General features: G+C 41.6%; 1 protein-coding gene across 5 annotated transcripts in view; it reads left to right on the top strand.

Annotated features, from left to right (window-relative positions):
- Positions 1-25,053, top strand: part of commd10 (COMM domain containing 10) — a 119,378-nt gene that overhangs the window by 53,793 nt on the left and 40,532 nt on the right. Inside the window, exon 6 of one of the 5 annotated variants that reach the window (XM_085987061.1) lies at positions 10,265-10,285. The exons of the other annotated variants lie outside the window; for them this stretch is intronic. Coding sequence (XP_085843187.1) covers positions 10,265-10,270 — 6 coding nt within the window. The 3' untranslated portion in view covers positions 10,271-10,285. Of the gene's footprint in view, positions 1-10,264; positions 10,286-25,053 lie in introns of those variants that run through there. 5 annotated transcript variants of the gene reach the window in all.

Genomic DNA, 25,053 nt, shown 5'->3' with positions numbered 1-25,053 from the left:
CCTCTCTTTAACTATTCTTCCACTTATATGCTATAAAAGCTGTTGCTAGTTCCATTCATATCATCTGCTAGTCTTTTTTAAAATAATCTCCCTTTTCACCTCCCCATTTTTCCTTATAATTACCTTTTAATATTGTTGGGCCTAAATTTATTATATACCAGTTAAGTTTGTTTAGTTTTAATCTCTCTCTTTATCCACAGAATTCTATTCTTTTGACCAATTTTTCACTTTTTAGAAATATATTCTTTTTGTTCTCTATGCAACTCATACTTGAATATTTCCTACTGCTGATCTATCGACCTGTTAACTGTTCTGCCCAGTTAATTTGGGGCGGATTTCTTAGCTGACTGAACTTTGCCATTTTCCATTCCAGCACATTATCTTTGACTTTTCATCATCCTTTTTTGTTTTTACATTAAATCTAACTATGTTGTGGTAGCTATTTCCCAATTGTTCTCCTACTTTCTTATCAGATATTTGCTGCATTCAGTCAGCAAGTAGGTTTCCCCATAAGTTTCTATGGAGGGTTGAGCTAGATGGAAAGAGTGTTCGAACTCATCTGTACCTTGTGCTCTCCTGTAATTTCTCACACATTCTGGAATATCTCTGGCACCAGTTCCATATTGGTTTAAAACATAAATCTATTTTCATTCATGTTTTAGTGATTTCAGTGTTTTAAGATCCATCTCTGTTTTGATCACCAAGTGATCACGATTTTTGTAAGCTATTTGGACGTTGTGCTTAGTTAGTGCAAGGAGGTAAATAGCACGAGTCCAGTTCTACGTAATACTGCTTCTACAGAGTACCTGTATTAAACTTGGGAATTTAGTGAGTGAGGGAATTTGATGAGGTGGGGTTCAAAGGTGCTGCTTGATGCATTTAAAAAAAAAATAAACAACTAGGGTTAAATTAGGAGTGTGGGCTAAGTTACAGCAAATACCTAAAGCATGTAACTAAATTTAATAAATTAAACAGGGTTATTACCTAGATTAAAAACTTAATAGATAATTAAGTATTTCAAAACTTGAAAACTGAATTAGTTAAATAAATTACAATAGAGGTGGCAGGGCAGGTGATGTGTTGCAGCTGTAGCATGTGGGGGCTGGTGGACCCCAGTGTGATCCACAGCGACTGCAGCTCGAGGAGCTTCGGCTCAGAGTTGATGAGCTGGAGTCCGAGCTTCGGACACTGCGATGCATCGGGGGGGGGTGGGTGGTGGAGAAATACCTGGACACTTTGTTCCAGCAGGCGGTCACATCCTTTAGGTTAAATACTTCAGATTTGGTCCATGGTCAGGGATAGGAGGGTGTGACTACGAGTGAGGCAGTTATGGGGATCCAGAAGGTAGCATTGGAGGAGCCCCCGCCCTAGCACTTGTCCAACAGGTATGAGGTTCTTGCAGCCTGTGTGGACGAGAGCAGGGATTGCAGGGAGGATGAGCAAACTGACCACAGCACTGTGGTGTTGGGGGAGTAAAAAGGAATGTAGTAGTGGTAGGGGACACTATAGTTAGGGGGATAGCTACTGTTCTCTGCAGCCAAGAGCGTGAGTCCCGAAGGCTGCCAGGGTTAAGGACATCATCTCGGGGCTGGAGAGGAACTTGGAGTGGGAGGAGAAGGATCCAGTTGTCGTGGTCCACATAGCTACCAATGACATAGTTAGGACTAAGAAAGAAGTTCTGCTGAGGGAGTATGATCAGCTAGGGGCTAAATTATAAAGTAGAACCAGAAAGGTAACAATCTCTGGATTACCTGAGCCACAAGCAAATTGGCATAGGATCAATAAGATCAGAGTGTTGAATGCGTGGCTCAAAGATTGGCGTGGGAGAACTGGGTTTCGATTCATGGGGCACTGGCACCAGTACTGGGGGGGAAAAAAGGAGCTGTTCCATTGGGACGGACTTCACTTGAACCATGCTGCGACCAGTGTCCTGGTGAATCGAATAACTAGGGCTGTAGCTAGGGCTTTAAACTAAATAGTAGGGGGGTGGGGGAGTGGTTTGGTGAGGGGAAACTTAGAAAGTTAGAGAGAAAGGACAAGGCAATAGTGCAGGGTAGCGGTAGGGATTATGATGACCAGAATGTGACAGGAAGGGACAGAGTGTACAAGCATAAGAGTGCGCCAGCAAATTGGGTCAGAGTAGGGAAAAATGGTTAAAAAGACAAAATTAAAGGCTCTTTATCTGAATGCACACAGCATTCATAACAAGATAGATGAATTGATGGCACAAATAGACATAAATGGGTATGATCTGATGGCCATTACAGAGACGTGGCTGCAAGGTGACCAAAGCTGGAAACTGAATATTCAGGGGTATTTGACATTTCGGAAGGATAGGCAGAAAGGAAAAGGAGGTGGGGTAGCTCTGTTAATAAAGGATGAGATCAATACAGTAGTGAGAAATGATCTTGGCTCGGAAGATCAAGATGTAGAATCAGTTTGGGTGGAGATGAGAAATAATAAGGGAAATAAGTTACTGGTGGGAGTAGTCTATAGGCCCCCTAACACTGTGGGACAGAGTATAATCAAGAAATAATGGGGGCTTGTAAGAATGGTACTGCAACAATCGTGGGCGATTTTAATCTTCATATAGATTAGACAAATTAAATTGGCAAAGGTAACCTTGAGGACAAGTTCATAGAGTGTATTCAGGACAGTTTCTTAGAACAATACATTGTGGAACAAACCAGGGAACAGGCTATTTTAGATCTGGTAATGTGTAATGAGACAGGATTAATTAATAATCTCATAGTAAAAGATCCTCTAGGGAAGAGTGATCATAACATGATAGAGTTTCACATTCAGTTTGAGGGTGAGAAACTTAGGTCTGAAACTAGTGTCTTAAACTTAAGTAAAGGCAATTACAAGGGTATGAAGACAGAGTTGGCTAAAGTGGACTGGGAAAATAGATTAAAAGGGAAGACGGTAAATAAGCAGTGGCATACTTTTAAGGAGATATTTCATAACTCCTAACAAAGATATATTCCAGTGAGAAAGAAAGACTCTATGAGAAGGATGAACCATCCATGGCTTACTAAAGAAGTTAAGGAAGGTATCAAATTGAAAGAAAAGGCATACAATGTTGTGAAGATTAGTGGTAGGCCAGAAGATTGGGAAATTTAATAGAGGAAGAAAATAGACTGAGAGTAAACTAGCAAGAAATATAAAAACAAACAGGAAGAGCTTCTACAAGTATGTAAAAAGGAAGAGAGTAGCTAAAGTAAACATTGGTCCCTTAGAGGTTGAGACTGGGGAATTAATAATGGGAAACAAGGAAATGGTAGAGACTTTGAACAAATATTTTGTATCTGTCTTCATGGTAGAAGACACTAAAAGCATCTCCATAATAGTGGAAAATCGAGGGGCAAAAGGGAAGGAGGAACTTAAAACTATCACTAGAGAAAAAGTACTAGGCAAACTAATGGGACTAAAGGCTGACAAGTCCTCTGATGGCCTGCATCCTAGGGTCTTAAAAGAAGTGGCTGCAGAGATAGTGGATGTTGGCTGTAATCTTCCAAAATTCCTTAGACTCTGGAAAGGTCCCAGCGGATTGGAAAACCGCAAATGTAATGCCCATATTCAAGAAAGGAGGTAGACTGAAAGCAGGAAACTATAGGCCAATTAGCCTAACATCTGTCATTGGGGAAATGCTGGAATCCATTATTAAGGAATTAGTAGCAGGGCATTTAGAAAATCACAATACAATCAAGCCGAGTCACCATGGTTTTATGAAAGGGAAATCGTGTTTGACAAATTTATTAGAGTTCTTTGAGGATGTAATGAGCAGGGTGGATAAAGGGGAACCAGTAGATGTAGTGTATTTGGATTTCCAAAGGGTATTTGATAAGGTGCCACATAAAAGGTTAGTGCACAAGTTAAGAGCTTATGGTGTTGGGGGTAATATATTAGCATGGATGGATAGAGGATTGGCTAGCTAACAGAAAACAAAGAGTCGGGATAAATGGGTCATTGTCAGGTTGGCCAACTGTAATTAATGGGGTGCCACAGGGATCAGTGTTGGGGCCTTAACTATTTACAATCTATATTAATGACTTGGATGAAGGGACCAAATATACTGTAGCTAAATTTGCTGACGATACAAAGATAGATGGGAAAGCAAGTTGTGAGGCGGACACAGTCTGCAAAGGGATATAGCTAGGTTAAGTGAATGGGCAAAAATTTGGCAGATGGAGTATAATGTGGGAAAATGTGAGGTTATCCACTTTGGTAGGAAAAATAGAAAAGCAAAATATTATTTAAATGGAGAGAGACTACAGAATGCTGTGGTACAGAGGGATCTGGGTGTCCTCGTACATGAAACACAAAAAGTTAGCATGCAGGTACAGCAAGCAATTAGGAAGGCAAATGAAATGCTGGCCTTTATTGCAAAGGGAATGGTGTATAAAAGTAGAGAAGTTTTGCTACAACTACAGGGTGTTGGTGAGACCATACCTAGAGTACTGAATACAGTTTTGGTCTCCTTATTCAAGGGAGGGTATACTTGCATTGGAGGCATTTCAGAGAAGGTTCACTAGGTTGATTCCTGGGATGAAGGGGTTGTCTTATGAGGAAAAGTTGGGCCTATACTCTTTGGAGTTTAGAAGAATGAGAGGTGATCTTATTGAAGCATATAAGATTCTGAGGGGGCTTGACAGGGTAGATGCTGAGAGAATGTTTCCCCTCGCGGGGGAATCTAGAACTGGGGGCAGAGATGAGGAGGAATTTCTTCTGAGGGTTGTGATTCTTTGGAATACTCTACCCCAGAGAGCTGTGGAGGCTGAGTCAGTGAATATATTCACAGCTGAGATAGACAGATTTTTGAACTACAGGGGAGTCCACGGTTATGGGGAGCAGGCAGGAAAGTGGAGTTAAGGCCAAGATCAGATCAGCCATGATCTTATTGAATGGTGGAGCAGGCTCGAGGAGCCAAATGGCTTAATCCTGCTCCTATTTCTTATGTTCTTCTGCCCTCACTGCTTCCAAATTGAAAATGGGTGTTGTGGGATCTGTCTGCATTTGGAAGCATTGATTTGTCTCATTTAGTCAAAATAACTTTTTTTTTTTAAATGAGCCGGATAAGTAAAGTCCTTAAATCTATGAATTTCTTTTAAAATTGGATGTCTATAGTTACAGTAGCTCAGAAATAGTGCCAACAGAAGGCACTTTTACATTGGTGTTCAAACAGAGATTTGTGAACTCCAAGTGGAGACTTACGATCTCTGAGTGTCACTCCACTTTTTATTGCCTCTTTCACTAGTACCCATTGGGGCTATTAAAGAACAGAAGCTTGCTTTGTGTTTCTGACTTCTATTTTCTGGACCAATTATATGAATGGTACCATTGGAGGGATGGCATTCACCTCCTTATTACAGTTGTACCCTTGGCTGTGGGAGTACTCTGCGGCCAACGGCACACTAAATATAAATGTGCCTGAAGAGAGTAACCTTGTAGTCTGTGCATCCTGGGAACAGGTCTTGCTCCTCCTTCATCCATAAATAATAATTCCAGTGTTTCATTCAGTATATCACTTACCTCATCACCCCCTACATTCTATTCGAAATGGTCAGGCCATGAGCTGTCTGTGCCTGCTTTGTCAGTAATGACTTGTCACCCATGTACTCATTAACTGAAAAACAGCATCTGAGAGATTTTCATCCCACTGTTAAAGTTTTACATGTCAACATGTCTTTCTTCCACATTTAATTCAACTTATTTACTTCTTTGTTAGACTTTTATGCTGATCTTGGAGTAAAGCTTGTAATTCACAAAAAAGTTGCAATAATATTTCACTTTATATCACATTAAGACTTCTGCTTGCTTTCTTCATTGCATTTAATCAGGTGCAAGGGCAGACTTCTAATGTCCAAGTATTGCCAAAACTGAATTCTGTTAGTCACTGGGGAACAGTACCAAATAAGCTGTGATGGAAAAGTATGACAGGATTATTTCAGTGATTAATTGAGCTTCTGACAGTCGCAGAAGAGATTGATAAATATTCTGAATCTGTTGCAGGAATTAAAATGTAATTGTTCGACGGATTAATTGTAATGACCAAATCAAAACCTAATATTTCTATGTGTATCTGTGTATAGTTCTGCTTCATATAGTGTGATCCTATTACATAAGAACATAAGAAATAGGAGCAGGAGTAGGCCAATCGGCCCCTCGAGCCTGCTCCGCCATTCAATAAGATCATGGCTGATCTGATCCTAACCGCCAATCCACTATCACAGAACCATCTCCTGAATCTAACAGAATTAGACACACGAAATAGGAGCAGGATCAGGCTGCACGGCCCCTGGGCCCGCTCCGCTACCCACAGGGCCATGACCGATCTGAACCTAGACTCATGTCCAAATTCCTGCCCGCTCCCCGTAACCCTTAATTCCCTTTACTTCTAGGAAACTGTCTATTTCTGTTTTAAATTTATGTAATGATGTAGCTTCTACAGCTTTTTGGGGCAGCATATTCCATGGACCTACCACCCTCTGAGTGAAGTAGTTCCTCCTCATCTCAGTTTTGAAAGAGCAGCCCCTTATTCTAAGACTATGCCCCCTAGTTCTAGTTTCACCCATCATCGGAAACATCTTCCCCGCATCCACCCGATCCAAACCCTTCACAATCTTATATGTTTCAATAAGATCGCCTCTCATTCTTCTGAACTCCAATGAGTAGAGTCCAAATCTACTCAACCTCTCCTCATATGTCCATCCCCTCATCCCCGGGATTAACCGAGTGAACCTTCTTTGTACTGACTCGAGAGCAAGTATGTCCTTTCTTAAGTATGGACACCAAAACTGTACGCAGTATTCCAGGTGCGGTCTCACCAATACCTTGTACAACTGAAGCAATACCTCCCTATTTTTATATTCTATCCCCCTAGCAATGAAAGCCAACATTCCATTGGCCTTCTTAATCACTTGCTGCACCTGCATACTAACCTTTTGAGTTTCGTGCACCAGGACCCCCAGATCCCTTTATACTTCAGTACTTTCCAGTTTCTTGCCATTTCAGATAATAACTTGCTCTACGATTTTTCCTGCCAAAGTGCATAACCTCACACTTTCCAGTATTGTATTCCATCTGCCAAATCTCTGCCCACTTACTTAGCCTGTCTATGTCCCCTTGCAGGTTTTTTATGTCCTCACTCACTACTTTCCCTCCCATCTTCGTATCATCTGCAAACTTTGATATGTTACACTCGGTCCCCTCCTCCAAATCGTTAATATAGATTGTAAAGAGTTGGGGACCCAGCACTGACCCCTGCGGAACACCACTAGTTACTGATTGCCAGTCTGAGAATGAACCATTTATCCCAACTCTCTGCCTTCTGTTAGATAGCCAATCCTCTATCCTATTGCAGTATGTGAACTTAAATGCAATGATCTCTTAATTAGTTGTTTCTCTACTAAGCGTGTAATTAGATTAGTTGTATAAAAGTTCAATAACAGCTCTTTACCAGGACTAAATACCTCAGATTCAGTCCTTTACCAGAACTTGTGTACCTTAAGTTCGTGCTAAGGGTATCGAATTATGGCCAGGATTTAATGAAGCTTTTTTTTTTGGCAAACGTGGTCCAATTCAGCTCCATTGAAAATGCCCTCTGTAAAACCACTTCTGAAAAGCACTCTGTTTCCCTTTTATAGAATCCAAGCTGTTTCTCTTGACATTTTAAACACTTGCTGACAGCAATAACTGAAAAATACTGCTTCTTTTGTCAGACATGTTTTTTTTTCCTCTTTACAGTGTAAAGGAACTTCAAAGCTGCAGTAAGATGTAGCGTAGAATTGAATTTTCTACAGTTATAAAATACAGTTTCTGTAAGCCAGCAAGAGTACTTTAGATTTATTAATACTGATGATGGTCTTGCTGATACGCAATGCATTTACTAACTTAATTTCCGCCCGCCCCGCCCCCCCCCCCCCCCCCGGCAAAAAAAAGTTGTACGGGAAACTAGTGCATACCCAAGCTGGACATCAGATTCACAGCTGGGTGATGCCGACAGAAGCTATCCTGGTTGAAAATGTTAATGTCAATGCTCACCTGAACACTCTTCTCAGGTTTTTTTTAATAAATTGCAGATTACAGAAATGTGTTTTATAGTGGGTAAATGTATTTTTTAAATTGGCAAAATACAAATTAAATGTAAGTAAATACTGATGCTGTAGGTGGGACAGCAAGAGATTTTCTTTGCATTACACGGGTTTTTCTTGTATCCCGGACTCTTCCATTAAGAGCATAATGTGGCTGCTAATGGTTTTATTGGAATGTTCCTGCAGTATTTGGTGATTTAAAAAAAATCAAAGCAATCTCTCGTGCGTGTTATACCATCATAAATTATATACGTTTGTTGACAGATTGATTAATTGCCCTTTTGCTTTTTATTTTTGTTTAAACGAGCAAGCTCAGCGACCATTATTTTGCTCTCAAAATCGATCAAAGGCTCTGTTCAAAAAGAAGTTGAGACTGATGCCATGATTTCCCACAGCCAAGTAATTAGACAATCGTGCAGCTGAAGTTCAAACTTTTTCAAGTGCTTTGAATTGAGTTTAGGTCAGTGGTGACATTTTATGTGGCCTGGAGATATACAATGAACTTAAAAGGGATCTGTGTTTTGACCCTTGGGGTTTACTATTAATACTTACGGAATCTGTAAGTAACTTTGAAGATCTGAAGAACATCCTCTGACAGTTTAAAACTTTCAAAGTTTGAATGTAAACCAATATTAAATCCAGTAAGATAGGATCATACATCTCATACAGTGCATTGACTGCCCTTCCAGATGTCAGATATCAGTCAGGTACGCCAGCACGCATAGAAAGAAAAGTGCCATAATTAACTCAAGACTGAAACCTCTTCTCTTTTCTCTTTCTCTTTCCCCCCCCCCCCCCCTCTCCCCGCCCACCCCCCCCCCCCAACTAATTTCTTTCCTATCCTAAAGGCAATGACACATGCTGGGGTATGCTGGTGGCTTCTACTACCATGTTCAAGTGCCCAGTCTTTATGTTAACCCCAGTCCTCTCCTCACTTGGTATCTGCACATGCGTGCACATATATGCACATGTACATACACTCTTGGAGAGAGAGAGAGAAGAAAATAGAGGAGAAGGGATGAGGATGCAAAAGTAGCAAAACTACCTCAGCGGGGAGGGAAGCCCAAGATTTTCATCAGGGTGGTGTTGGAGATTGTGATGAGCTACACTTTCCTTCCATCCAAGCCCAGAACTTACTCTGGGGGTTCGGTGAGCTAAACCTTTGCTCCAACACCCAGCCTGTTTTCCTGCAGTGAGTTTATAGGTGGAAGAGATGAGCTACAATTTCCCCTGAGGCAAAGAGGTTAGAAATGTTGGAGGATATTTATAAACATCTTATTTAAGTCACATAAGAAAACTTGCTGATGTGGTGAAGCGTGGTTATGTTTATTTTGTGGCATTCTGTGATCATAAATTGTACAGATCAAATTAAGTGAATCTGAACATAGCGGCTATTCTGTATGTTCACCTTATTGTGAAATAAAGCAATGTATTACTTCGTACCTGGCTTCATCTCACCAAGTGTGTGCTCGGTCTGCTTTGAGAGAGATTGAAGAAACACACGTGAAGGACACAAAGATCCAGTCCAGTTCACTAGGGGGTGCTATTGTTGCATCCCTGAGTTATGCTGTCGTGCAAGTAGACAAAGGACAGTGAGTCAGCTCCCATAAAAGTAATTGGGGAGACCAAACGCAGATTGGGTGACCGCTTTGCGCAACACCTCCGTTCAATCCGTAAGGATGACCCCAAGCTTCCGGTCGCTTGTCACTTTAATTCTCCGCTCCATTCCCACTCAGACCTCACCGTCCTCGGCCTCTTGCATTGTTCCACGGAAGCTCAGCGTAAGCTCGAGGAACAGCACCTCATCTTTCGATTAGGCACTTTACAGCCTTCTGGACTCAACATTGAGTTCAACAATTTCAGATCATAACCTCGGCCCCTATCATATTTATATTTTTTATCCACACTTTTTGTTCTTTTTTTTTCTTCCCTCCCACATGGCAGCTGTCTTTCATTCTGCCACCGCAATTCACACTTCATCCCGAGCCATCCTTTGTTTCTTAACCTGTCCCATTACCATCTCCTCTTGTCTTGAATATCTCTTAATGTCTCTTAATCTCTTCCGCCTTCCATCCTATCACAGACCTTCCCTTTTGTTCTTTCATCCCCTCCCCCATTTCCCAGCCCCTGAACTTGCTTTTAAATCTGCTCCATTTCCTGCTTTTTTCCAGTTCTGACGAAAGGTCTTCGACCTGAAACGTTAACTCTGTTTCTCTCTCCACGGATGCTGCCTGGCCTGCTGAGTGTTTCCAGCATTTTCTGTTGTTATTTCCCATAAAAGTACGATGCTGAGATCGCTTACGGGAGTGACTGGTCCTGCTGATCTCGGAGGTATCTGGAGCAGACTCGAATTTGTAACAGAGAGCCTGGGTTAAAGTGGAGCTGTGAAGATGGGGGATTTAGAAATAATTTTGTATATCTTTTAGACAGAATTAAAAGCTTAAACATTTGAACAATGCTTACCTTTTACTTACCTTTTAACAGAAAACCACATACGCCCCACCACAAAGGAACACATCACAGCGTCACTTAGTGGCCAGAGCCTGCAAATTTTTTAAGCACTTTTTAACTATTTCAGCTTGCATACTCGCACTGCATAAATTAAATATAGTTAGGCTGTCATGTAAAGTTAATTCAAAAGCAGGACACTGGAAACCCCAATCACAGTGCTACATACGGGTATAACATGTACTGTTGGTAAATGTTCACCAATTTAAACTGGACTTTGCCATAGACAGAGCCTGACTTTCGAGTTTTCAATGCATGTTGAAATACAATTTAGTGACCCATTCATCTTTTTTAATATATCAATAGATATTTTTTTCTTTTACATATTTCATTAGCTTGTAATACATTTCCTGTGGTTGTGATAACAGGTAGTCTGGAACATGTGTTGGGAAGTGGAGTAGTTGGGGGGGGGGGAGAATGGAGCATGGGATGGGAAACGGAGAAATCTAGTAAAGAATGTTCCAGTAAAGCTCGAGGAACAGCACCTCATCTTTCGATTAGGCACTTTACAGCCTTCTGGACTCAACATTGAGTTCAACAATTTCAGACTATAACCCCTGCTCCTGTTTTTTCCACATGGCAGCTGTTGGTTATTCTGCCATCCCCATTTGCAACATTTAATCTCACTTGCCTTCCACCCTAGCACAGATCGTTCCTTTTGTTCTTTCCTCCTCCCCCTCCCCCCCCCCCCCCCCCGCCACCTCTCCCCGCCTCTGCACCTGTTTAAAACCTGTTACATCTCTAACTTTTTCCAGTTCTGACGAAGGGTCCCAGACCTGAAACTTTATCTCTTTCTCTCTCCATGGATGCTGCCTGGCCTGCTGAGCATTCCCAGCATTTTCTGTTGTTATTTCAGATTTCCAGCATCCGCAGTATTTTGCTATTGTATTAATGCTAAAGTGATAACTGGAGTCGGACGCAAAACTGAGTTGAAGCGAGGATGGCGTAGGATTTCTCTTCTGTTATCTGGCAAATGGGAGTGACAAAGTTTTGTGGTTGAGCTTGGGAGCTCAGACTTGCGTAATGAGACCAGAGGCTGGTGCGAATGGCAGGTTGGCCCTGTATGACCACACATTTGCACTATTACTGTCAAAAGAAAAACCACAGCTGCCTTCAAAGTATTCATCTGTCCTGATACTGACTTTCCTAGATTTCAATGTTTATCGTTTTCCATTGCAGGACAAGGAGTGGTTGCAAATGGCAAGTCCTGGTGTGCTCTATGAATGGCAGAGGCTGTCTAAAACAAAATATAAAATCCTGGTTTATTATGTGCTTTTACTCACCCGTGCCATTAACATATACATGAGACTGGAGTTTCTGCTCTGGCATGATCCCAACTGGAAGTAAGGTATAGAATAACTTGGGCCTGCCTGACACTGGACTCTGGCCCAGTGTAATCTCTGGGGCCAGCCGTAATATAATATTTCAAGGAAGCTCCAGGCTTCAGAAATGCCTCTGATTAGAAACTCATCCATTTGGAGATTTAAAGTCCTGCAGCTGCTTAAAGAAGAAGCCAATCCTCGAATTGGTTTTGTGCGCACCAGTTCAGTGGAAACAAATATCTATCGGGTCAGCTGGAGGGCAGAGAGCCCTCCCAGGCTTTCTCATGCAGCTGTGGAAGTACTGTTGGAGGAAGTCGGGCAAATGTGGAAGGCCCTGTTTGGCATAGTGATGCAAGGCGAGCTGCCCAGGATTAATGGAATGAGGTGATCAGAGCAGTGAGAACTTAACAAAGTCACACATAGCCACTCTGTGCAGGAAAAATAAAACTGAATGACCCTATCAGGCCAGCAAGATAAGTGGTGCACTAGTGCACTGTAATAAGCATGCCTGTTACTTCCAATGACTTCACCCTTGCACTGTCGTAAAGTGCTTAAATTGCTTACCATTAATGTTCATGAGGTTTTAAAAATTCTTATATATAGAGAGCACCTTCCAAGACCTCAGGCCATCTCTAAGCACTTCACATAAACAAATTACTTTTGAAGAGTAGTCACTTGTAATGTAGGCAAATGCAGTAACCAATTTGTGCACAAGGTCCCACAGTGAGATAAATGAGCAGATAATCAGTTTCAGTGATGTTGGTTTAGGGATAAATGTTGGCCAGCACATTGGAAGAACTCCCCAGCTCCTCTTCGAACAGTGCCATGGATTTTTTTCCGCCCATCTCGGTTTTTACTGAGAAGTTCCTGGAGCTGGGCAGAAAGGACGCCTTTTTTATTAGATTGATTAATTCCGCTGGAAGTGAGAGTGGGCATTTCCTGCATACACGTCCCTCCCACATTTATGCTGATGTCAGAGGAAGACGACGTCACCTGATGGACATCCTGCCAGTACCACCCCCTCTGACCCCAAAGCAAAATACGCTGGTTGTAGGTATACTTGTGCGTCAGGATAAAATCCGAGCCAAGGTGGGGCCCAAAACACCGGTTACCTCGCTGTTAGGAAATCGGCAACAGTAAAACCGTACACATTTAAAATTTTCCACAGTTCCTCAGCCGTCCATGAGGTAGACACCCATGGATTGCTGGAAATAGCGCAGGTGCCCGCCAGTGTTCGCTCTAATTTTTTTTCTGGGCTGCGGGCCTATTCAAAATTATGCGCATGCGCAGTTTTTTCATTTAAAAGTCGGCTGCGCAGGACTTCCAGAGTAAAGGGAACTTTGGTGCCTCCCCTCATGTAAATAATCTTAATTGTGGGGTTTAGAATGGGGTCAAACTGACAGTTGGAAGGCCATGTGAGGTGCTTTTTGAGTGTGACAGGTGTGCAAGAAATGTAAGACTGTGATAACATGAGCAAACATTCTTTGATAGTAACTATTTTCTTCACCCACCGCCAGGAGGAAACCACAGGGCGGTAATTGAAGAAAAAAATTAGATTTCTACTGATAGGTGGTGGAAGGAGGGAGAAGATAGACATAACACCAGAGAAGTATAATCTATTGAAGATTCAGGAACATTAGCACATTCTGCCCTTTGTACAGCTTTGTGTAATCCTATCATGACGCAAGTCTTTAATAACTAAACTGTTTCTCTAAATTGTAATCAGATTGCACACGAACATATTTACTGTTCGCTACCACCTCCCTCTATGGGCTTAATTCAGAAAATTTGCTTTAATTCACTTTAGTCAGATCCTGGTACAAAATCTTCCTAATTTGCAGCTGTATTCAGTCCAAATAATGCAATCTCTTGAATTAGCTGACCAGCTGTGCCCTGCATTCCACTAAAATTCTCTCCTAACTTTTTTGTACATCGGTGTCTGTCTGCAGCTCCGCTATTTTGTAGACCTTCATTCACCCAGCTAATGGTGAAAGAAAGACTTGCATTTATATAGCGCCTTTCACGACTTCAGGACGTCCCAAAGCGCTTTACAGCCAACGAAGTACTTTTACTTAGTGGTTCTTGATTTCTGAACTTTTCCAATTGTGGAAAATTATAATGGATGTTAGGAAGGAGTTCTGCAGGTTTGAGGACCTGGGATCATTATAGGCAATCCCTTTCTCACCCCTAGTTTACAGTCTGTGTCCCTCGGTTGTTCCCAGTTCTACACAGGTACTTGAGGTACAGCTGCTAGTGTATTACTAATAAAGATCTTTCAGTATCAGTTAAATTATGATTGAGATGTAGCACTCCACAATGTGACCAGCGATATCTTCCGATGTATCCAGGTGATTATCCAGTATTGTTGTTATGCTGTAGAGAGCAACACTGTCACAGGAAATCTAAATTTTCTGGCAAAACATGTTGATTCTGAACTGTATATTTATTTTTATTAATTTAATGCTGCCTAAACATCTAGCTGCTTTATTCAAATAGGTAAATGTTTCTCACTGATACTACACATCACTCATAAAATGAGATTTTCTGCTTATTTGTTTTCACTGCTGGAGGTGGTTAATGGATGAAGCGGCAGTGATGAAATTTCATCCCGGACGTCATGATTAGGTGCAGTTAATTACTTTAATTGCACAAATTAGTACGTGAGATTTCATCATTAACGCTCCAAAATAAATCATTTAACATCTGTGTATTTAGGTCAATGACACGGCAAAATGAAAATGGCAATCCAAATAACATTTAAGAATGCTGCCAGTCATTTGCTTTTGAGTATTTGATCAAGGTCCTCCATCCCCAGAACCATATTGTTGCTTTGCAATCCGAACAAGATGTTTGAAATTAGCGTATGCATATAATTCCAGCCATTTTAGAGCATTGTCACCACCAGTATGCAAAGTGGATAGGCCACCAGATAGTTTAGTTAGGGGGTATGATTCAACGATGTGTAACATGGTTTCTATTTGTCCACAAGGACAGTTACCATCATCATGAAGGTCCTTTTGGATGAAGATTTGAGGTGTAACATCCCTGTCCAATTTGGAAGCAGTTGGGAAGATAGTTTATGTACATATTAAAAAGGAGTAATGCTAGAACTGAACCTAAAGGGAGGCCATTGATTTGCTATCTCCACGAGCTGGTGCTGTCGGCCATGTGTGCTCTGAAATGTCAGCCCCTTGTCAGTAATTCAACCAAGCAGATGGCCCAATATGGCAGGACACTCGCCATTTTTATCAGAAGACCAGTATGCTAGGCAGTGTCATAGGTTGCTGTTAGATCAAGGAAGACAACATCAGTCATGAAGTTTATCTGAAAGCTATTTTCAATGAAGGAGGTTAGGGTGAATACTGTGTCTCAATTCCCATGGCCATGGCACAAACCAGCTTGGTCTGGACTCTGCGCACTGAAGATATATATTTGAAATAGTACTTAACTGCTGTTTTTGCCCATAATGGAGATAGAACAGGTGGACATGACATTGGATGATGAGATTAGTAATGAGATAAGTGCATTTAAAATTTAAAAAAAGGAGATATATTAAATAAACTAATCAAACTCAAAGAGGATAAAACCCCTGGTCGGATGGATTGCATCCACACATTTTAAAAGAATCTAGGGAAGAGATAGCAGAGGCATTACTATACATATTTAATAATTCGTTAGAAAAAGGTATAGTGTCAGAGGACTGGTGGATAGCTAACGTAATACCTATATTTAAGAAGGGGAATAGAACATGTCAAGGGAATTATAGACCAGTCAGCTTAATATTGGCAGTAGGAAAAGTAATAGAATCCCTACTAAAGGAGAAAATAGAAGAACATCTAGAAACCAAAAACATAGTAATGAGCAGTCAGCATGGATTTCAAAAGGGAAAGTCTGGCTTGGCCAACTGTTTGAGAGGGAGGAAATCAGAGTCCCCTCTGTCAATCACAATGATCTTTATTCAAGCATATGCAGGGGAAGACTCTCACTTGACAGCTTCAAGTGGGACTTCACCGATCTCTCATTTCATTTACTTATATACATTTGTTATTGCTTATGCAAGCTATTACAAAATATCACGTACTAGTCACACTATTTGTTAATGCTATCACATTGCCCATGTTAGGGATCCCTATCCATGAGTTGCACTCCTTAGTTCCCTTGTGATTTAATCATTTGCTCAGTGACTATTCTTTTGCACATATATAATTAGGTTTTCACTTGTTTTTCACATTTTATCACATCATCGTTAACCTCAAGTTCTTTATTGTTTGGTCAATCAGTAGTGTTTACTTGTTAATTACCCTTACACCAACCTCATTGAATTTTTTGAAGAGGTAACCAAGAGAGTAGACAATGGTAATGCAGTAGATGTAATTTATCTAGATTTTCAAAAGGCCTTCGATAAGGTACCCCATAATAGACTGATGAACAAGGTCAGAGAATGCGGAGTCAGGGGACAGGTAGCAGAATGGATTGCTGGCTGGCTTCAGGACAGAAAGCAGAGAGCAGGAGTAAAGGGTAGCTATTCACAGTGGCAGAAGGTGGGTAGTGGTGGTCCATAAGAGTCAATGCTGGGACCACTGCTGTTCACAATTTATATTAACGATTTAGACTTTGGAATCATAAACACAATTTCTAAATTTGCGGATAACACCAAATTGGGGGGATAGTCAATACTGAGGAGGACTGCAACAAATTATAAGAGGCCATTAATAAACTTGGCAAATGAAGCTCAACACAGATAAATGTGACGTATTACATTTTGGTAGGAAGAATAGGGAGGTCACTTATCACTTGGAGGTTGTGCGAGTCTAGGTGGGTAGAGGAACAAAGGAACCTTGGAGTACAAATACTGTACACAAATCACTAAAAGTTGCGACACAGGTTAGCAAGGTCATTAAAAAAAGCAAACCAAACACAAGTGTTTATTTCTAGAAATATAGCATTGAAAAGGAGGGAACTTACGCTAAACCTGTATCGAACCTTGGTTCGACCACACTTAAGTACTGCGTACAGTTCTGGTCGCCATATTATAAAAAGGATATAGAGGCACTGGAGAGGGTGCAGAGAAGATTTCAAGGATGATACCAGAAATGTGAGGGAATACATATCAGGGAAAGGATGAACAGGCTGGGTCTCTTTCTCTTGAAAAAAGAAGGCTAAGGGGTGACCTAATAGAGGTCTTTAAAATTATGAAAGGTTCTGATAGAGTGGATACAGAGATAATGTTTCCACTTGTGGGGAAGAGCAAAACTAGAGGCCATCAATATAAGATAGTCACCAAGAAATCAAATAGGGAATTCGGAAGAAACTTCTTTACCCAAAGAGTGGTGAGAATGTGGAACTCGCTACCACAGGGAGTGGTTGAAGCGAATAGTATAGATGCATTTAAGGGAGTCTGGACAAACATATGAGGGAGAAGGGAATAGAGGGTTATGCTGATAGATTTAGATGAGGAAAGATGGGAGGAGGCTCGAGTGGGGCATAAACGCCGGCATGGACTGGTTGGGCTGAATGGCTGGCTTGTTTCTGCGCCGTATATCCCATTTAATCTTATGTGCCTATCAAAATATTGACTGTGTCTTTGTTATTCAGTACTATCAAGTTACAATAATTTTTGAAAAAAATAAATGGGTGCAAATTCTACATTTGTATCCTAATTTTTCAGTTGGATGTTGGAAGTATTGTAATCCGATTTAGAATTTCTCTTGCCCATGAGAACTCAAATTGTGCTTCGTTCTGATCTTTTTAATTTCATTAGTGCGCTCATTTGTGGCATTGCCTGCAGAGGATTTTGAAAAATAATGAATGAAGAAAATAAATCGATACCCCCTAACTCATCCCTTTCACACCTCTCTATATTGGGCTCCTTGTTAATCAAGTCTAAGGATTATACAGAGCCCTGTACACCAACTCTCTGATTATAGAACTCCAGATTTGCAACAGGACAGGTTACATTTCTCAAGAAACAATTCTGACTTTAATAATGCACCTCAATTTTATCAATTAATATTATAATAATGATAAAAGCCACTCTGCTGAAATTTATTTTTGATAGAATGGGATTAGTTGGTGAATGTGATTTGTTATTTAGTTCACTGTGATTACGATAACTAAAGCAAATAGTTATAGAAACCGATCAGTAAATAGAAACATTGACAATGTAGACTATTCACCAGTGAGAAAGTAGAAAAGCTACAGACCCCAAAAAATATTTATTTTTATAGATGGGTAGATTGGATTACTAGGATCAACATCCAGGAGCAAGGCGGCTGCTGACTCCACTTGACATAATCAGAGCTGTTCACTGCTGACCTGCTGGAAAAATCAGTTGAGTGATGCTCTTCCAGCTGAGGGACGTGAAGGAAGCTACTGATATTCAGCAGGCTTCCCTACAACCCAGTGTTCAAAATTTCTGATAGTAGACTAGGGGAATTGAAATTATGGTTTTAAAATGTAAAGGGGGAAAGTACTTTTCTCGAGTATTATTGCCCTTTAAATGGAATTGACTCTGCTACAAATCTCAGTTAAACATAAGAGCCCCAAATTTCTTGTTTTGGTAAATGGCATAACCTGGGCAGATGGGAAAGGAAAATCAGGCTGGGATCCATTCATTTGGCTCACTACATCCCACCAGCAGCTCCAACGTTTTCTGTTGGAAGTGACATCAGGCATCTAATATGTCTGCCTACATATGCATGTCACTAGCATCCAGCATTTCTATGGATCATGGAGAAAGATTTATAGCTTAAATGGCGGGTTATTTAATGGAATAGTACGTATTCGGGATGAGAAAAGGCCATAGGGCCCACTTACTGGGCATCCCTGTATAACCCCTTCCATCTACCTGCACCTCTGTCCCATCCCTCCCTCCCCAACCCAATCCTTCCTCCACATCCCACTCAAACATGTTCTCTTTGCCATCCTTTCTCTTCACTTCCACTCCCAGCTCCACTCTTCCTCTTCTCTTTCCCCCTCACGCCCATCTCCACTCTTCCTCTTCTATCCACCCCCACCACCTCCTGGGAGAGGCAAAAAAACAGGGACCTATAGCCAATTCATGAAACCTCTGTCAAAAATTCCTCTCCGAACCCTTTGAATGCAATTCAGTAAGCCTCGAAGTTCCAATCCGTTTGTTGTTACTGAAAATCTTTCTTTCCTTCTGCCTCACAATTTTACAGAACTTTATCTAACATCTTCTTAAAGGACTGCAGAAAGTCAGCCCTCACTACCAAATCTGGAGTCGTCGTCTTAGGCAGTCCCTCGGAACCGAGGATGACTTGCTTCCACATTAAAAATGAGTTCGCAGGTGACTGATTAGTCCAATGCGGGACCTATAGTCTCTGTCACAGGTGGGGCAGATGGTTGAAGGGGCGGGTGGGTGGGGTGCTTGGGTTGACGTGCGCTCCTTGCGCTGCCTGCACTTGGCTTCCGCTTGCTCCCGGCGAAGAGATCGAGGTGTTCGGTGCCTTCCCGGATGCTTCTCTTCCACTTTGTGCGGTCTTGGGCCAGGGATTCCCAGGTGTCGGTGGGGATGTTGCACTTTTTCAAGGAGGCTTTGAGGGTGTCCTTGAAGCGTTTCCTCTGCCCACCTGGGGCTCGCTTGCCGTGCCGGAGCTCCGAGTAGAGCACTTGTTTTAGGAGTCTCGTATCGGGCATGCGGACAATGTGACCCATCCATCGGAGCTGATCGAGCGTGCTCAAAGCTTCGATGCTGGGGATGTTGGCCTGAGCAAGAACACTGATGTTGGTGCGCCTATCCTGCCAATGGATTTGCAGGATCTTGCGGAGGCAGCGTTGGTGGTACCTCTCCAGTGCTTTGAGGTGCCTGCTGTACATGGTCCATGTCTCTGAGGCATACAGCAGGGCGGGTATCACTGCTGCTCTGTAGACCATGAGCTTAGTGCCGGGTTTGAGGTCCTGGTCTTCAAACACTCTCTTCCTCAGGCGACCGAAGGCTGCACTGGCACACTGAAGGCGGTGTTGGACTTCGTCGTCGATGTCTGCCCTTGTTGATAGTAGGCTCCCGAGGTATGGAAAGTGGTCCACGTTGTCCAAGGCCTTGTCATGGATTTTGATAATCAGGGGGCAGTACTGTGTGGCGGGGGCAGGTTGGTAGAGGACCTTTGTCTTACGGATGTTTAGTGTAAGACCCATGCTCTCGTACGCTTCGGTGAAGGTGTTGACGATGGTTTGGAATTCAACCTCCGAGTGAGCGCAGACGCAAGCGTCGTCTGCATACTGTAATTCGACGACAAAGGATGGGACAACCTTGGATCTGGACTGGAGGTGACAGAGGTTGAACAGTTTCCCGTTTGTTCTGTAAATTAGCTCCACTCCGTTGGTCAGGATCACGGCTTGCATGTCGTCGTGAAGCAGGCGGAGGATAGTGACAAACTTTTGAGGGCAGCCGAATTTGAGGCGTACACTCCATAATCCCTCATGGTTGACAGTGTCGAAGGCCTTTGAGATCAAAGAAGGCCATGTATAGCGGTTGGTGCTGTTCCCTGCATTTCTCTTGTAATTGACGTGCGGTGAAGATCATGTCCATTGTGCCCCTTCGTGGGCAGAATCCGCATTGCGACTCTGGGAGGAGCTCTTCGGCCTCTGGGAGAAGGCGATTGAGAAGGAAGCTGGAATACTGTTCCACAGGTCGATCATCCTCTGAGGAAATAAAACTTCTGTACGTCCAACCTCTCTGCTTTCCCAATTTAATTAGGTGGCCCTTAGTTCTACAGAAATCCCATCATCTCAAACAATCTGTTCCATTTGTATTTTACACCTTTCCAGAAAATCCAAACTCAAAGCACGAAGTCCAAGCTCACTGCGCTTAAGACACGTGTTGCCCTTCTGTAGGGCCAAAATGTTTTCTTTGAGGTGACAGGCTCAAAAAGATGCACAGTATTCCAGATTAGATCTCAATGAAACCTTATGTAGCCATTTCATCTTGTCCCTCGTTTTATACTGATTAGTCCAGACAATACAGCCCAGGATCCTGTTTGCTTTGGCTGCCATCGCCTGGTAATGAGGGAGGTAGGTAACCACAAGTAATTGTCCAACAAAATAATGCACTGAACTATTTCTTGAGACTCTCTTCCACCCTCCTGTCTCCATGAAAATCAAATGAACGTGAAAGACATCAATCCAATATTATTCAGCCCAGCCAGTTGTAAACCTTGAGGGATATTTCTGTGGCCCCAGCAGCATTGAATCCATTGCCGTCTGTGGAATAATTTCTACATCTAATTCTGTAACCATTGCCCCTATTCCTAACTGAATATTTAAATAGGGGTAATGAGCATAGCATTAACTACTTTTGCATGGAATACCTTCCATGAGTGAGTGTGAAATTTTTTCTATAGTTAAAGGATACTCAGGATAATGGCCTTATGCTTGACTATTTGTCCGAAAAGGATATATGTGATCTTTTAGGATGTAGTTTACCGTAAGTTTATAGGCTTCCCAATCAGGACCGCTATCTTCACTGTACTTCTGAGGTGAGGCATTGAAATATGAGGCATCTACCTAGTCTTGTCTCCTAGCACCTCCATTGCACATTGTTTTTAGTGGGGGATACAAGGAGCTGGTGATTGATGAAACAGTATCATTTTTCAGTGCCTAGTTTCAGAAATCCAGTAAAGGTAGTGGCTCCAGTAGGGAAATTAATAGCCTGTGGCAAGTTGTGTGTCTGTGGTGTTATGTTATTTTTTTGAAGTTACTCACAGACTGTTTTTAAACTACACACTGGGGTAAAGTCAGTGAGGGGCCTAATGCCAGAGTATTAATTTCACTACAGAATTATTTTGCTGTGTTTTATAAATTAAATTTTTATTGAATTAGTCAGTGGAATTCAGCCATATACAATCTGAGGTTAAATATGAATACACAAAGAACTTATTTCAGTATTTATCTGTCAGCCTTTGGCCTATTGGAGACGCTCAGGAAAAAAAGTGAATTCCTGTCTCTTTTGTGTTCAGAGTTAAAGAAACTATTTTGTGAATGTTTGTGCTGTTAGACTTCTGTTCCCACAGCAATACTGTAAAGTCGATCTTGTCTTTCACAGTGTGGATCAGTGAAGCCTGCATACCAGAAAGGCTAACTGTGGTGTCCAGGCAATAATAAGACTCATTACATTAAGGCTACTTTTTATTTGGGGAAAAAAATGTAAATTGAGTAGAACTAAACAGGTCAAAGTACAATTGCTAATGATTTATGACTGGAGAGCGAAGGAACCTCCCATATTCAGTAGTATTGTAAAATGTAGTATAGCAAAAATCAGTTGTGCAATCAAGTATTGACCAATCTTTTTGTTCATTGGAACACTTTTAGCTTTGTATGGGAAGAATTGTATACTTGTATTGCACAAGTTTGTGGTCTGGATTCCTGTTTTTTTTTAAAATTATTTAAACAATGAATTGGCTTCATTATTCTAGACTCTTTAAAAATCCGATCTTCAAATGTGGGAAATTATTACTACTTTGACCAAAGTGAATTGTTCCTTTTGGTGTTTTATAATTAGCCCACATCCATACAAACATGTCAAAATACTGCCTGGTAATTTTCCAAGGAATACATTTTACTCCTTACAATCTTTTATGGTGTGAGCTCTGTACATACAAACCTAAAGAAGCACTTTCAATTAAGATTCATTGAATTCACTCCCTGGTCTTCTCAAATTAAACATCCCTGGCTCTTATTTGGTTTCAAGGACAATGTGTTTTGAAATGTATATCCACTTTATATTGAAAACTGGTCTGAAACCCAGGTGTGCATTATAATTGAAAAAACTGTTTTTTTTTTTTACTTCTGTATTTTGATCTGTATATTTTTTTTAATGATTCAGGACCAACTCAAATGCTGTGGTTAAACCATGGCACCTCTATGTGAAGATACACATTTTGTTTGAACAGTATATACGCACATTTTTTTTAATATGCCAGCAAGTCATTTTAATTTTGCATATGCTTATGCAAAATTTTCATTTAAATCTTTCTATACAAATTTTTTATGTATCCTAAAATATTTTTTTAACTTGTACACACTACAGCCTACTAATAATGCAAAATCATTTTGTGAATTTAAAAATTGTATTGTCTAATAATTTGAATTAAGCAACATAAAAGTGAGAAATTAGTGCGTAAAAATTAAAATGATCAAATACTTTGAATTAAGAGAAGTAGACTGTAGTTCAAAAGCACTTCTGTTTTTTATTAGAAAGCTGAGCTTTGGTGGCTTTGTGGGTGTAGTAATAAGAGCACTCCTACCCCGAGAATCCAAAGTGAGCTGTTTAAATGTTGTTGGAACTCCATTGTCCTTGATAAGATTTTGAGCATTTTGCATTAGTTGTGTCCTTTGCTCAGGATGGTGGAACGGTACAGAAGTGCACCTCGGGTTGATTAATAATTCACCAGCTGTGATATGGTTCATAGGTCATCTCTAACTGAGGGTGGGATAGATATTAAACCCAATAGCTTCTTTGTGATGTAACTCAATTTGGCAATATTAAGTGTGCATGCTGTGCTGCAAAATTTAAATTAAGCCTGGATGGTTAAACCAACTCAACAAATCTGAATCTTACTTTACAGAAAGTCCAGTATTATTATCCAGTTGTGTATTCTTCCTTCTCTTTTCCTTGCTCCTGCTGCACCTCCACTTCCATATAACCTGTTTAATTGTTAACACCTTATAAGTGGAATGATTTTCTCATGCTATTTAAGAGGTGAGCAAAGCTATTCTGCTCTCTTGCCTGGCCTTATTAAGAAATTACAGTGAACTTAGATTAAATATTGTGGCATCCCTGTACAAGCGCTTCAAAAGCCTACTTTACTATTTGAGATGGAATTGTTATTATGCCTTTCCAACCTGGTGGTCTTTCTCCAATGTGCTGTCTAAGTGAAGAGGAGGTCCCAGTGATGTAGTGCACTCCAACTCCCAAGTCATCTATAGTAAAAGCAGTTCTTGAACTTCCTACAATCTTGGTTAAGAGGGTATCTTCTGACTAGGAACCTCTGATTTTGATGCTATGGTTGCTCCAACTGTCATTCATAGTTCCAAACAAATCTGAGTCTCAGTTGCCAGGTTTATCCAAAGCATATGCCCTTCTTTAGCCAATGTATTAGAGGTCTCAGTGGGGGGGGGGGTGTCATGCTAATTCCGATAATCTCTTGGAGTCTTCTGATTCAGAAGGCAGCTCAGGATAAACTAAGCCTCATATGTCAACACCTCCTGAGCAGATCTATTAACAAATTTAACGCCCATGCACTAGCATTTTTGGGTGTATCATTAGCTGCCATGACTAAAGTTTCAAGTCATGGTTCAGTCTTGATTATATCAAAATTACCCATCTTTATGGGCTTTTTCTGGATTTCCATTCCATCACTTTCTTTTCCCAATTTGCTCTCCTCTTCTACTAAAGGGATTGATCGTTGCTGGGGTATGGTTCTGTAAATAGCAACATTTCTTTTGGAACCGCAAGTGGCCATTCTAGACAGCAACTACCTGCAAACTGTTTAATTTTGGAGGCATCACAGCTGAATCCAATCCTGTCCCCCTCCAGTGACTTTTGAGAACATTTCTCTGGATTTTGATATGGGGCATAAATCTTAGCTGATTATTCTTTTCTCTAACCCAAGGATGATAAAGATAATTGTAATGTTCCAACTGCTGCTCCAGCATAGGCTGAACAAACCGCAGACATGCAGTCACTGAAGAAATCCTTTATACAAATGACTAGCTGAAGTGCCTGGTGGTGCCGAGGGTCTTTTGAGGGCATGTTGTTGTTGGAAGAGAGAGAGAGAGCGCGACTGGGGGGGGGGGGAAGAGAGAGAGTGACTGGGGGGGGGGGGGGGAAAGAGAGAGAGTGACTGGGGGAAGAGAGAGTGTGACTGGGGGGGGAAGAGAGAGAGCGACGGGGGGGGGGGAAGAGAGAGCGACGGGGGGGGAAGAGAGAGAGCGACGGGGGGGGAAGAGAGAGAGCGACGGGGGGGGGAAAGAGAGAGAGCGACGGGGGGGAAAGAGAGAGAACGACAGGGGGGGAAAGAGAGAGAGCGACTGTGGGGGGAAGAGCGAGCGACTGGGAGGGAAGAGAGCGAGCGACTGGGAGGGAAGAGAGCGAGCGACTGGGAGGGAAG

Source organism: Somniosus microcephalus, chromosome 1, assembly GCF_052327205.1.
Source record: "Somniosus microcephalus isolate GS21.2 chromosome 1, FLI_Smic_1.0, whole genome shotgun sequence".
Lineage (NCBI taxonomy): Eukaryota > Metazoa > Chordata > Chondrichthyes > Squaliformes > Somniosidae > Somniosus > Somniosus microcephalus.
The sequence above is the reverse complement of the archived record's forward strand: the minus strand, read 5'-3'. Positions and strand labels throughout refer to the sequence as shown.